At 36.4% G+C, this 15,096-nt stretch overlaps 1 protein-coding gene across 1 annotated transcript in view; it reads left to right on the forward strand.

The window, feature by feature from the left end:
• dfnb31 (deafness, autosomal recessive 31) overlaps positions 1-14,708 on the forward strand; it is a 240,174-nt gene extending 225,466 nt beyond the window's left edge. The window contains exons 11-13 of the mRNA XM_015373172.1: positions 1,601-1,782; positions 7,271-7,393; positions 14,072-14,708. Coding sequence (XP_015228658.1) covers positions 1,601-1,782; positions 7,271-7,393; positions 14,072-14,254 — 488 coding nt within the window. The 3' untranslated portion in view covers positions 14,255-14,708. The remainder of the gene's footprint in view (positions 1-1,600; positions 1,783-7,270; positions 7,394-14,071) is intronic.
• The last annotated feature ends 388 nt before the right edge of the window (positions 14,709-15,096 follow it).

Here is a 15,096-nt window from a genome sequence, read left to right on the forward strand (position 1 = left end):
TAGTGGGGGTACATTTTCCCATGAGACTGGGTTGTAAATATAACCCCCACCCTGTTCATGTGATCTAGAATCGCCACTGTCTATGTGATTGTGGAAAGTTTTGGAGTCATGTTGAAACAGCAAGGAGACTAAAATATCACTGAAAGATCTTACAAACTTTACAGGTTTCTTTAGAAGGGTGTGCAGTTGTTATTGCGCATGACCCATGCTGCTGACCTGGCTTCGAGTCCGACCTGTGGTCCTTTGCTGCATGTCTCTCCCCCTCTCTCATTCCCCCGTTCCTGTCGGCCTCCTGTCAGGAAAATGAAGCACTAGTGCCATAAAAAATAATACATAAAAATCCCACACCATAATACTCCCTCCTCCAAACTTTGGACTTGACAGTGCAGTCAGGCAGGTACCGGTTTCTTGACAAAGCTCAGACTCATTTATTGGATTTCCAGCTGGAGGCATGACCTTTAAATGAAACAAGTCAGAAGCTTTGATGGAGCTTGATCATTTAAATCCATTACAATAAACTTTCTACGTAAAAAAATATTTTCAGGCTAACCTGAACACTGTGTGAAGTTCGAGGGTCTGTGATTTTTTTCCATGGTTTGGTCACAGATTTTGGTTGGATACCACAAACAGTTGACCATAAAATATTAGGAATCAAGGAGGTTTTGAAACACAAATACTGTAAGATAATACTTAATGTTGGTAAGAAAGGCCAGTGAAGCTACTGCATGGCAGCCTTACTTCTTTCCATGAGCCCCAGGGCAGCTGTGGCTGCAATATAGTGTCACCATCCTGTGTAAATGATGCACTTGGTCAAGTCTAGTATAGATGGCCTGTACTTATACGGTATATAAGTACAGGCCATTTACCATTTTAATGCAGTGTGGTGTATTTACAGCTCTTTAAAATGCACTGGCCTACAATTATCTCTTATATTTTAGAGGCCTTTTAAAAAGATCCCAGAGAATTAAAAGGCTTTTCCCCCAATAATTAGCTACACACTGTTATGCTACTGCCTGAAAAAGAGGCTCCTGCTTTCAAAATATATTTAATTGGTCAGAAAATATTTTTTGTGACAAACAGAAATGTAAAATAAACAAACAAAACAATAAAAGTCCTCATTGGCACAACCGGCCAATATCAGCTTTTTGTTCTTTATAAGCTGCAAGGAGAAGAGCAGCTCAGTATATAATTAAAACAAGCACATTTCTTTTAGCTTTAGTTTTATTTTAAGTTTAATGTGAAAAAAAGTTAAAATACCACAAAAGAGTAATCTATAGATCACGTAATTTCAGCCGGAGGAATAATTGTTTATTCTATGTTTTGAATTAAAGCAGTTGGATCAATTTTATTTCCAATATTTTATAAAGACAGAAAAATGTTTTACAGTACTTGATTTTTGTCTGCTGTTATAAAATCTTAATGACATATTCCTTGGATTTGAACAATTAAAAACTCTTAACTCTGGGGGATATAGCTCTTTTTATATTGGTAATTTTAGAATAAGTTGATTTTGATGCATTATTAATGCCTTGAATGAAAAAGAGACCATTAAGGTGGCCATCCAAATGCTCTTTAACCCGGTCATTCTGTTTCCTATAAGGTGGAGCACTGTCTCAGCTGTCTGACAGCGGACAAACCCTCAGCGAGGACAGCGGTGTGGACATACCAGAGTCAGGACACGTCAGCAAAGACAACAGCCCCAATTCCTCAGGAACACGCCTTCCCCGTGACTCCCAGGAAGGACACGGAGGAGGAGGAGGAGGTGACAACCCCTCCAAACCGGTGAGATGGTGCTTCGGACCAGCCGTTACCTAAACATGGCGAGGATGAGGGGGTCATCTGGATGGCATGATTAAATATTTACATGAGAAATTTTTTCTTTTTTTTCTTTTATAAAATGACAACCATTGAAGGAAATGTTTTTAGATCATCTATTGAAATTGTAAGAAAATGACCAATAAGACTTTTCTTAGCCGAAACCAATTATTCGATTTTCTTCAGCGGCCAATGCTAACTTGGAATGATCTTCATTCATATTTCTATAAAGGTGCAGTTTGAAATATGTTTTGATGCCTTTAACTTTAATTTCCAATATCATGCTTTCTTAAGCCTTCCAAAGTCAGCTATAGAATTATATATATGATAAATAATCCCTTTAGCAATGTGGAGTATTTATATGTTATAAAATATTAAGCAAATACTTCAGGCTTGTTTTTTTTCCTCTAATCCTGAAGAAAAACACTTGCCTTCCTATTGAAGCTGCCTCTACCTACTTCTAAAGGCTGAATGGAGTCCAAACCTCTCATGGCCAAAAACAGTTTTTCATAATTTAGACATTGGTTTAGTGAATAAAATGTTGCTGCTCTCTGCAGAATATCTGCTAAAAGAACAAAACTCGTCTTCCTCTGCCTCACATCAACTCTCCCTAATCGGACAAAGTGGTTTGTTCACAGTACAGGCACACAGTTGTGTCTCTGTACTAAATATTGCATTTTAGGAGCTTTAGCGTCTCCTTAATTTTGATCCAAATGCTTAATTTCATGCAATCTTGATTTCCTAGTTTATAAACTCAGCATTATTTGGTGATAATGATACAATTTTTTCTGTTTGTTATTGAAGAATCTTATTGGAATCTTCAAATGATTATCTTATTTATGTAACACCAATTCACAACACATGCCACGGAACCAGGTTATTAAACATTAACTTCCTCCTGGATGAGAATGTGACAACAGAAGATACTCTACTCTACAGCAATGCTTCAGCAAAGCATGCATGCAGCGATAGTGGAGGGGAAAAACTCCAGCAGAACCAGGCTCATTGTGAGCAGATTCTGCCGATCGGAGGTTAAAGCAGACAGAAGTGAACATGCAAAATGAACATCGATACACTGATCTTTAAATACTTTTAATTAGGGATGCATGATATTGGGATTTTGGCCGATATACTCATGTAGCCGATAACCGATATCGATACCGATGTTAAAGCTGGACAAAAATAAGTAGTCATTGAAAATAGCAGTTTTGTTATCCATTTCTGACACTTTGAAAAATAACATACCCAGATATATTTTCATATGCTGATATCAAATTGATTTTTAAAAACGCGGTATCGATCTATTTTACTTTCAAAATCTCATCAAATTTCATCGTTCTGTTACAAACTCTCGTGATATTTTGCAAATTCTTGTGAGATCGTGTTAGTAAAATAGATCGATACCGCGTCAATATATCAACATATAAAAATATGGCAAAATTTTGTGAATTTTCGGGGGATTTCGTAGCATAACGATGACATATAGCAATATTTCATTAGTAAAAGAGATTGATATGGTGTTTTTAAATGGCAATATATCAGCATATGAAGATATTGGGATATTTTAATGGATCAATATTTTTTCCCTCGTCTTTAGAAGTTTTTAAGTCTGTAAAAAAGAAGTTTTTGAGGAAGAAGAAGTAGTATTTATTAAATTTTTTTTTTTTTAGACTTTAGAAACTCAGAAGCTGATCAAATATCGGGTTAAATATCGGTGGGGTGGCCGATGTCCGATATTCAGTTTTAAGGCCGATACAAGCCGATACCGATAGGGGGCCAATTATATCGTGCATCCCTACTTTTAATGTAAGAAAAGGTACAAATAAATAAACTAGCTCCACGGGTGGCTCTGTCTAGGAAAGAAACAGTTGAGCAGATGACCTCCAAATCATGACAAACAAGCGCGGCGTGGTGGTTAACACTGAGCAGTCCGATAATTCTCCGTTTCATGCTGAGGTTCCATAGGCATGACGCTGACAGTGTTTAGAGCCCTGTTCAATCTCAGTTCCCCTCACTATCCTCTGCAGGGCTTTTATGTAACTGAAACTATTTTTCTTTTTCTGTTCACAGGAACCTCTTAGTCAACAATCCATCTTTGAAAAGTGATAGTTATTCTTTGTATATGTAATTTGATTTAAGAGTGAAACCAATGCTGCTTCATTTTTGATATTTTGTGTTTTTTTTGGAAACAGTATCGGAGAAAAAATATTTTAGTGCTGATTTTTTTTTTACCTTTTCTGTATAGATTTCCCTTAAAAAAATACATATATTTATATATTTTTAAAAAAAATCATCTTTCAGGTGTACCTAAGTGTGACTGAGTGAGTGGGTTAAATCCAAACCAGTGTGGCTGGATCGAGCTTGATGAATCAACTTGTCTGATGTATAATCCTTCTCCTGATCCTGAATTTAACCCTAACTGCGATCTCTTCTCTCCTCCCTCTGTTTGTTCACACGCTGTCTCACCTATTTTTTTTATTTCTCACTCATTTCATTCATTCGGTCACACGACAATCCATCATTTCTCCGCTCACTCACTGCGCTGTAATGTAATGAAACTCAAATCGCTCTCTGCTCCTCATTGATTGATGTCAGGAATAACAAGTAAGATGGGAGTATTTTTTATATTACAAGAGGCCTGTTTGCCTGTTGGTTTCCTTTCTCAGTGGGGATTAGTTTTCAGGGAAATTGAAGATTAAATGGACTGTGTGTCATAAAAGCCTTTTATTCTCCGAAGGAGAAACACATTTACCTTCTTCTCCAAAAGTGTCAGTCGGAGGTTGCTGAAAAGGGAGAACTGTAAATATTTATGGACAATTTTATATGCAGTTTGTTCAATCTTGTAACCAAAAAAAAAAACACACAAGGCTTTACTTATTGCTCATAAAAAAAGAGGAGCTTGTTTTGGGGGTTTTCTGTCTGTTTTATTGGTATAAAACTTTCAGGATAGACACCTGCTGCTGATGTGATGATCAGATATTTATAATCGCTCTGTCTCCATAAACTCATAATGAGAAACCTGCAAAAGAACTTCTGGAAATGGGTTTTAAATGTGATACGTTTCCATGGTGATTTCATAAACAAAAGCTCACAGATTGAATTATTGGCAACCAGAAGAAATAAAGATTAAGCCCACATTTTATTGCCATTATAAGCCTTTAATAAAAATATCTCTAAATTAAAATTTCAGAAAATTAAACTTGCAATGTTGGGGAAAAGTACAGTGGAGGACCTGTGGTGCTCATGCTCCATTATCTCACTCAGGGGTGAGAATAACAGATTATTTCCCCCTGCGTTTCCATAATGTTGGACCAGATGTAAAGGATCTTCAGATTTTAATCCGTTACTTTGTGTTTCGCTTCGGTACAAATAGAACGTGACACACACTTAGCATCTCCATAGCAACAGCATGCAAGAAAAGGAGCCTTTTTTATCCTACTGTACCATCACAATCGCAAACAGGTGGAGTCTGGTTTGATATGTGAAACCACATCATACTTGGCATTAGGTACAGTGGTGGATCTGTGGTTGTATTATGAAATTTAGGCAGGATCAGTAACAAAGTTTTCGTTTCGTTTTATTCCAACACAGAAAACAGCAAAGCAAGCACATCAATCAAGGCACGGTGCTGAATACAAATTATATTGTTCCAATACAAATTAAATTTTCCCCCTACTGTGACACAAAGGATCGGAGAGCCAGTCGACCCCGGCACACTGGAAAAAATCGAAATCTAGATAAGTAATTTTTTTCTAAAAATAAGTGAATTTTTTTATGGATTGAGGAGGTAAAAGAGACATTTTGCCAATGGAACAAAACAAATTACACTTAAAATAAGAAAAAAAACAATTGCATTGTCTTATTTCAAGTGCATATTATCTAATTATCTTATTTTAGGAGTAAAAATACTGATTCCATTGGCAAACTTTCTCATTAACCTACTCAAATTAAGGATAAATACACTTAATTTAGGAAATTTTTACTTATTTCTAGATCGTTTTTCCAGTGCAGGACAGCAAACTGCGCAGCTACAGTAGGCGTTCGTACGCAACCATAGCAGACTCTGCCGGTGCCAACTGCCATCCGTCATTTATGCCAAACTTCAAAGGAAAATCTTTCACCCAATCAGGAAAAGTGATCGCTCACTCTCACGCCTGGAGCTCATGATTACAGAAACCAAAATAAGGAACGGGCAACCCCCAAACCCACCCAGGGCTCGTGGACAGCCGAAACCAAAAACATTATTACATCATGGTCAGAGCATGGCACAGAGAGCTCGTGAGTACAAAAACAAATTATATCATGCTCTCACAGAAACAGAAACTTAGATAATGAGAGTGCTTAGGTAATAAGAGAGCTTCATTTGTGATACAAAGCTTGTATGATTGTCAAAGAACAGAAAATATAAAACCCATATATATCAGTAGTGCTGCGGGCTCGTTCCTCCTACAAAAGCCCCAGAAACCTTGTTGCTATTAATAAACAGAGCATTCAGCTGGTGTCCAGATTAGGATCTTTTTAATGTGAATTAGCTGGGAGTCGGGAGACAAGAAGTCAAAGAAGTCATATTTTTTTCCGTTTAGTGAGGATTGCTCAATAGTCACCTCCTACCTCCTGCTAGGTGTGCTGGACAATCCTGTATCCTCTGGGCCTATGCTTCTTCCTAAGGAGCTTTTAAAATGGCCGCCTCTTAACCTTAACTAATCTAAAAAGACTTGAGATTATTATTTGTTGGATTATGCCAGAGAACCTAACAGAGATTGTTTCTTCCCGCCGGTCCTAATTGGCCCCAGTCCTATATGTTATCAGCGTTTCCTTGCTGCTGTACACCTCGCTGATTAAATGAGTTAGTAAAAGATTTCTGAGGATTAATCTAAAAAATTAACAGCGGTGGACCCCAAATTGAATGTCTTATCAAATGTGACGGTGATAAAACCGCTGGTTGCTCCTGGAAGCTTTGACCATTAATGTCTCATTTATTTTGCTCTACTGTTTTTAATCTCAAAAGGAGATGAAGTAGAAATGTCATTTATTGTCGCTTATTGGGAAAATCAGACATAACATCAACAGAATGACTATAAAAATATCCAGATTCACACAAGCAAAAAAAAAAAGAAAACAGGATATCACCAAATATTTTAACAGAACTCAGATGTGAAACCCCAGAAACATGCTTTCAACTTTTCATAGGAGAATTTAACATAAAAGATAGTAAAAATAAATAAAGTTCCCTAAATATAATTCCTGACAGTGTTTTAAGCCTTAAATATACTGAATTTGAATTCATGAGTTTATTCTTAAACCTAAGTTTGCTTTATGGACTTTGGCCTTTATAATTTACAAATAAGGTGTGGTTCTTCATAATGTAGAAACAAAACAGCAAAGGTGATGTAAGTTTAATAAAATATTTTCATAAATAATAATAATTTTCTGTAATCTCTATCTCTTGCCTCAGCCGGGCCTTTTGGAGCCCACCTCCACTCTAGTGAGGGTGCCAAAGAGTGCCAGCACCCTTGGTATCGCCATCGAGGGCGGCGCAAACACTCGCCAGCCGCTGCCACGGATCGTCACTATCCAGGTGAGTCGGGAGGAACAACCAGATCGTCGTCCTCAGTAAGATTTATAAACGCCTCATCCTCCAGTGATATTTCATATCCTGAAGTTCTGATTTAAAAAAAGTGTATAAAGCCTTAAGATAAATTGCATTTTTATTCCAGCAGCATGATTTGTTAGTCATCAGTTTTGGTTTGGGGACTGATATGGCCATGGAGGAAGGTTGATTCTTTTTTTTTTTTTGGTCTTTTATCTACTGAACCATCTGGCTCCATGTTGGATCCTTCCCCAGACCAAAAAAAACGAATGACCACCTGTTTTTTAGCTGAAGCTTACAGGTTTTTATTTGACATTTTCTGGTTGTTGAAACAGTTTCTGAATAGGTGCCTACAGATTTCATTAAAACCCGCCATCATTTTCACATCATGCATGTTTCTGACAGTAGTTCAAATCTCTGTAGGTTAAAATAAACCTGCTTCTCTGGACTAGTACAGCCTTCCTTTTATTGCAGAAAATCCTGCTTTGTTGCAGCCTGAATAACCAGAGAAATGTCTACAGCTTTTAGAGAGAACAGATTTTCCTTTAAAGTAGTGAAACCTCTAAAAAAGACACTTTCGATCATTTTTCTTCCTTTTTAAAGATCTTAACTCCACATGCATGTCCCGGATGACTTGCTTTTCCAATGTGGATGTTACTCAGCACCTTCAGAAAAAACAGTTTCTCTCTAAGACTGCCTTTACACAAGAGCCTGAAGTGACCCAAATCCAATTTTTTTGCCCACATGCGACCTGTATCTGATGTTTTCATGACTGTCTGAACAACACAGATCTGATTTTTTCTAATCCGACCCAGGCCACTTGGGCTACATGCAAGCCTTGATGCTCAATTATGATTTTTTTTGAGTGAAATCCGATTTTTTTGCACTGCCGTTCACATTTCCAAATATGTGCGAATTGTATGTGATCTCCTGTGTGAACTGCAGTCATACAACGCAACTGTCCCACATGCGCAGTAGAGGACGCAATGACATTCAGGCCTGTGTGCTCTGTGTTTATGGAAGTAAACATGGATGGTAGTGCCGGAGCGCCTCTAGCGGTCTTTCCCAACCATAAAAACACAATCTTTTCAAGATGGTTAAACATAAATACTGCTCTCCGCATCATCGTCTGCAATTGTTGTTGTTTTTCTTGCTGCTTCTTCATAGCAAGACCCAGAATAGTGACCTTTGTCGGGTATTAATGGCGTTTAGGTCGGATGAATGCGACCTGGCCATTCAGACACAGGTCACATTTGAAAAGATTTTCTTTGAAATAACCGTAAGCGTAATGTATTCAAAACTAAGTGCCTCTGAGGTTTGAGAAATGCGTTTTGTTAAATTATGACTTAGTTGTAAATGCAACTAATTGCCCAGCCCTTTCCCCCACAATCCTTAGGAGTGGCCTTTAGGGTTGTTTCCATATGTTTAGACCTTGATTTATGCCACATCCACCTGGAGAGTTTGTCATTGAAAAAACGTGTCTCATCAAAGCACAAAATTAATAATTCTACATCATTTGTGTTTATGATGAAACAACAGAACATTTTTCTTGAAGATCCACAAAAAGCTGTTATTTATAAGCATGTAAGCCCCATATCTGTTTCCTTTGCCAAACTCCTCACTATGTGTTATGATGGTAAAGAAAAAAAAAAGCTGGATCCTTTATTCTCTTACTATAAATGCCATCAAAGAAGTAGCATTGTCCATGTAGCAGGTTATAAAGATAAACACATCTGTATTAATTAAATGGTATGTTTTCTTGTTGTTTCTATGTTGAAGAGGTTTTGAAAGCAATGTGCATCTGTGCAACATTATATTTCTAAAAAAAGACACACAGGGAGTCAGGAATTATAAAAAAAAAACGTTCAAATTGCAGGAGCTCTTCATGGACAGGCACCAGACTACATTAAGAACCTCATCCAGCCTTATGTTTCCATTAGGAACCTTCGGTCATCCAATTTGAACTTGCTGACGGTTCCTCGGACCCATTTTAAGACCCGAGGAGACAGATCTTTTAAAGCTGTGGCGCCTCGCCTCTGGAATGAGCTATCTTGTACCATTCGTTCTCTTGTTTGTATAGACACTTTTAAAAAAACAACTAAACACCCACTTTTTTAAACTTGTTTTTTAGTTTAATACTGTGTTTATTGTCTCTGTATGTTGTTTTAAATTATATAAACTTTTTATAAATTTGTGCAGCACTTTGTGACCCTGGTCTGTGAAAAGTGCTATAGAAATAAAGTTTACTTACTTACTTACTTACAGTATTTTTTTAGATAATTCTTTAACAGGAAGTTTTTTTTTTCTATTTTTAATTAAACAAATTGAGGGAAAGATTCCCAGCATTTTTCATTGTGAGTCTAAATTCAATTTTTTGGGGGGCAGGGGGAATAAATGCACAGGGGGCTGCAGGATGCAGGTCAGTTGTGGTCAACTGAATAAGGTGGAAGTTTGATATCAAGCAGGGGAAATACATTTGCAGCCTCTGTTTACTGAATTAAGCCAAAACATCTGGTGAGTTTTTGGAGATAAATCCAAATATTGATGGCTTAGTCTGAAGCGAGGGCTGCATCTGCTGGAGCATTCATCTGTTTTCCACAGTTATTTGCAAGTCAGCAAAGCTGGTTCGGATTATCCAAGACACCAATCATTTTCAGAGAACGCAGAATCTATGATTTTAAAAGATCTGAGCAGGGAGCAGCTACAGAGTCTGTTCAGAGCTGTATCTGAGCCTCTCTGTTCACTGAGATGCTGATTGGATAAAAAAAAAAAAAAGGGTCTAGGCTGATTGCAGAGGCCGGGATAAAGGGTTTGAAAATCAGTGCATTCAGAATCAAATAGGCTTCTGGAGGACAGCATGCTACATAAAAAGTGAGATTTGAGAAAATGAAGTTAGGAGATAAGTAAGAAAAACAGGCCTGGTGCTCTGGATGGACGCTCTGTTTGGGTTACGCTGGCTGCTGAGGTGGCTGGAGGGTCATTGTGGCGACAGCTTGTAAAACCGCTGCTGCTTTCCGTGCTTGTGGTACAAATCGCCAAACGAATGCAGAAGTCTGAGAGTTCCTCTGATACCTCTTTATGTGGTCAGCCGCTCCCACCTGAGATGAGCTGTTCTTCCTTCTAACTTCAGTCTGAGACAGAAAGGCACCAGCTCCCAAATTAATAGGAAAATCAGAACTTTAGAGCATTAAAGTAGTCCGTAAAAGCCCTTCTTGGTTTATAGAAAGCCTTTATTTATGCGATAAGCCCTTTTCCTGACAGAGACAAAACTTGACAAGGCTCAGCTTTTTGTGAATTAATTTTCTTTATCACAAATAATGAAATAAGCCCTTCAAATAAATCAGGTTCTAAGTGTTTGCATTTCCCATTTTTGCCTCACCGATAAGAACCTCTGCTTAATTTTCCATGTCTCTAAATTTAGAGCCGTAAACAACATTTCTACCTCAAAGATGGAGCCCTGACTCGCTTCTCTAGGAGACTAATAATGAAAAATATGCACCTCATTACAGTGGATAACAGCAGAGGACGGGAACAAGGAGCTCTCTTATATCAGTGTTCATATTTCACAATAAAAGCAATTCTCTTTTTCCACTCTTATTAAATAGAAACCAATAATATAAAAATTTTGGCCATCTTATATCTATTAAAGCCAAAAATGCATCTATTCACCAATCGATTAAGATGGTTTGTGAACCTCTATGTTATATTAATTAATTAATTAAAGTAATTTATTGGGGTAGCACTTAAAAAATTTAAGGATAGCTCTAAATTACTTATAATTAAAGAAAATGTATGTTTGCTTTTCAAAAATATGTATCCATTATAGCTGTTTGTCATGCAAGGAAAAAGCTTTTTTTTCTAAATCTGAATATTTATTTTTTTTTTTCTTAACAGTGTCCTGTCTGGCAATGTGGCAATAAGAATAATAGTCTTGATGCCAAAAAAGAGCCCAACAGATTTTACTTTCACAAGTTTAGCAGTATGGCAATTGCCATATTGCTCCACTTGTTTCATGCATATAAATTGCTTTATTATAATTATGCAGGGAGTTTTACAGTTTATATGGACACTGCAATGTAAATAGAGCAGAAAAACAGAAGAAAAAAAAGGAAAAAAGAGAAAAGATGAAAGAAAGAAGAGATAGAAAGGAGACAATGACAAAACATTTTAAATCTGAATATTTAGAGAACCGCTCATTGCAATATCTTAACTGTGTGAGGGGCTGCCAGCCCCTTATGGAAAAGAAAGTTAGCCTCACCATAAATCACTATGTCAGTATTTTAAATCTCTATAAACTCTCTATAAACCAACAAGGGCCTTTATTGACACTCTTCTTTATTTTTGTGCGAAGGTTAAAACCAGCCTGTGTTGCATCTGTTTTTTGAAACTCTTTATGACATAAAAAAACACATTTTCAATATACAGAATATTAAGTTTGCTTTGAGGGAAGCAAAAAAGAAACATTTTTGTTTTGTTTTTTTGTTTCCCACCCTGCCTCAGCTTTATCCGGTGCAGCCAATGATAGCATCAAAGCTTTGCCCCAAACAACAGGCTTTCTCTGCAGCCACGAAAGTAAGCACTTTAGAGAGTTGGATATACCAATTCCCTGGCCGCAGTATTTCCCATCTCCTTTCTCCTCAAGGGCCCTCTTCAGAGGTAGCCTCAAGCTCAATGTCTGTGGATGGAGAAAAACAGGCTGCTGGTGGCCAGGAGGCTGCCTATTATCTGTCCCTGCAAAGGGCAGGGTTATTAGTCCTGTCTTCTCAAAATGGCCACCAACAATTGTTCCTCTTCAGCTGCTTTAAAACAAATCAGCCTTTGGGAGTAGGTCTAATACAAAAGGTTCAGTTTGTTTTTTTATAGATCCTTATTTTGATATTCAAACAATATATGACAAATTAACGTAATTAAAAAACAACTTTTTTTCCTAATTTATAGGTAATGTTAACTTTTACATTGATATTAGAAAAAATCTGAACATGGGTGATATTTTCAGTATTAAACATTTAGGTTTATTAGCTGCAACATATGAGGTTTTTATTTAAATAGAAAGGAAAATATTGAAGACGAGCAAATATATTTCATTACACGTAACCAGAATAAAATATGTCACATTTCCATTAAAAGCTGATTTAATTTATTAAGATAAACCATCTACTTACTATGCAGTTAATTCTTATATCCCTGATGTGACCTAAAAATGTTTTTCATTAGTATCTCTATTGATTTGATTTGCATGTTTATTCATAAGCCCCATTAAAATGACATTAATGGAAATATTTATGTATGAAAGGAAGCATTTATATAAGTCTAAAAACCACAGATTGTTTCCTCATTAACACTCATTCAATGCGCATCCATCTAATTATGAAAACCAAAGCTATGGAGTATTAGCTCCTTAAACTAGAAACCCACATCAATACCGCAGTGATACTGTTGGTCTTTAGATTGGGCATCACTCATTAGTTTAAGATGGGAATACTAACTTTGAAATAAAACAATGGCATAATGCTGTTTGCTTAGATTTAATTGAAGCAGAAACAACATTTTCATGGCAAAACTGCTCAGATGTTAGGTACATTTGTATAAAGCCTCGATTCCCAAGCAAAAAATACTTCCTGCCTTATTAATCCTACTGGTGATTTAGTATTAGGAGTATTTTACATAGAAAAATAATGCTAAATGATGGCAAATTTCACCAACAAAACTCACATTTTGTTGGATATATATTTAATGATATTTTTGTTGGATATCATTAGTGATTAATTTGTGAGAACAAAAGATAATTTTCCTTAAGAATTGTAGAAAAATAAACTCAGGAAAAGTTAGATGTAGGCTGTAAAACTTTGTTTAGACCAAAAACGTTTTAAAGTTTTAGGTGCAAAGGTACTGGACCTGATAACTGAGCAGACATGAAACATAATGATTGGGAAACCTAATCCTAACCAATTGGACCTTAGTCCACATCCTGCATGTATTTTCTATACCTTAATCATAGTCTAATTAGAAAATACTGGAAAAAACAAAAATAGGAATTGACAGAAGGTTTCTATCTAATCTGATTGAGCTTGATATGCTTTGCACAGAAGAATAGCATATTTTAAGCTTGTGAAAATCTGATTATCTTTTCATTTCACTCCATTATTCAGCTTTTTTTTTTTGCTTTTTTTAATTATTATATACCCAACATTGTTTTTTTTTTTAACCATATAACATCCCATAAAAAATATGTCAATTCAATTTAAGTTTATTACTTTATTCTGACAAAATGCACTGCAAAAAAATGAAATCTAAATAAGTAATTTTTGCTCAAATTAAGTGCATTTTTTCTTGAATTGAGGAGGTAAGTGCGACATTTTGCCAATGGAACAAGACAATTTACATTTAAAATAAGAAAAAAAACAATCGCTTTGTCTTATTTCAAGTGTATATTATCTAATTATCTTATTTTAGGAGTAAAGATACTAATTCCATTGGCAGATCATCTTATTTACCTGCTCAAATTAAGGTTAAATACACTTAATTTAAGACAGTTTTTACTTATTTCTAGATGTTTTTTGCAGTGTGTGGTACTTTTTTAAGATGGTGTGAGCGGTCTGATGAACCAGGGACACTTATAATGCTCCTTCTGCTGACTCTCTTGTCTATTCCCTCTCTCTGTTGCAGAGGGGGGGCTCAGCCCATAACTGCGGTCAGCTGAAGGTCGGTCAGATCATCCTGGAGGTAAACGGGGTTTCTCTGAGAGGCAGAGAGCACAGGGACGCCGCTCGCATCATCGCTGAGGCTTTCAAGACCAAAGAGAAGGACTACGTGGACTTCCTGGTGACTGAGTTCAATGTGGCCCTATAGCTGTGAGCAGGAGGAGAGACAATGAGGATGATGACAATGTCGGGACCCAGAGAGAAGATGACTGAACAATATCTAACCTTCTTATTGATTTGATGGCACAAATCGAAAAGAACCAACTGATCTCTGAGCCCTTATCCTGTTTTCTAATCAAACCTTTAACTTAAAGGCAACGTGTTACCTCCAACTGTGAGACCCGACACACTGCAGTGGAAAATAGTGAATCTTTACCTTTTGGTTTCCTCTCACTGTTATAACCTACTGACCTGCAGCTTTTTGAACCTCTCCTCGCTTCATCCAATATTATGTTTATTTTGCATTTCTTTTCGCTTCTGTCTGAGAGGGAACTGTACAGCTGAAACCAACTGATGCTTGACTTTACAGGCTCGGATTTGTACTGTATGTAAAAATGGACATATGTAGATACAGATGGATATATATACTGCACACATAAAATTGCTCCTATATAAATAAAGAAATATAATATAAACTTTGTTTGAAGTAATCGGTAAAACCTGTGAATGAAGAGCTCAGATGTCCAAAGAAAATGGCACAATGGAAACATTGGTATTGAAATAATTATCAATTAAATTTGAGTTTATTAATAATTTTATCTTATGATGCAGACATTCTAATAACCTTTAAACAGATCTGATAAATGGTTCTTTAGCTCCAGCTTTTTTCCCCTCATTTTAAATCCAGCTTAAATGGAAATGATGTGCTTCTTTAATTTGTGGTGCATTGACTAATATTAATAGTATTAACTCTTCCTTCCTAACTCATGAATTATCTGCCAGAAAAGAAGAATCAATAAATCATTTCTAGAAATTTGTCTGACAATATGA

The sequence above is a fragment of the Cyprinodon variegatus genome, unplaced genomic scaffold, assembly GCF_000732505.1.
Source record: "Cyprinodon variegatus isolate N-32 unplaced genomic scaffold, C_variegatus-1.0 Scaffold82, whole genome shotgun sequence".
NCBI lineage: Eukaryota > Metazoa > Chordata > Actinopteri > Cyprinodontiformes > Cyprinodontidae > Cyprinodon > Cyprinodon variegatus.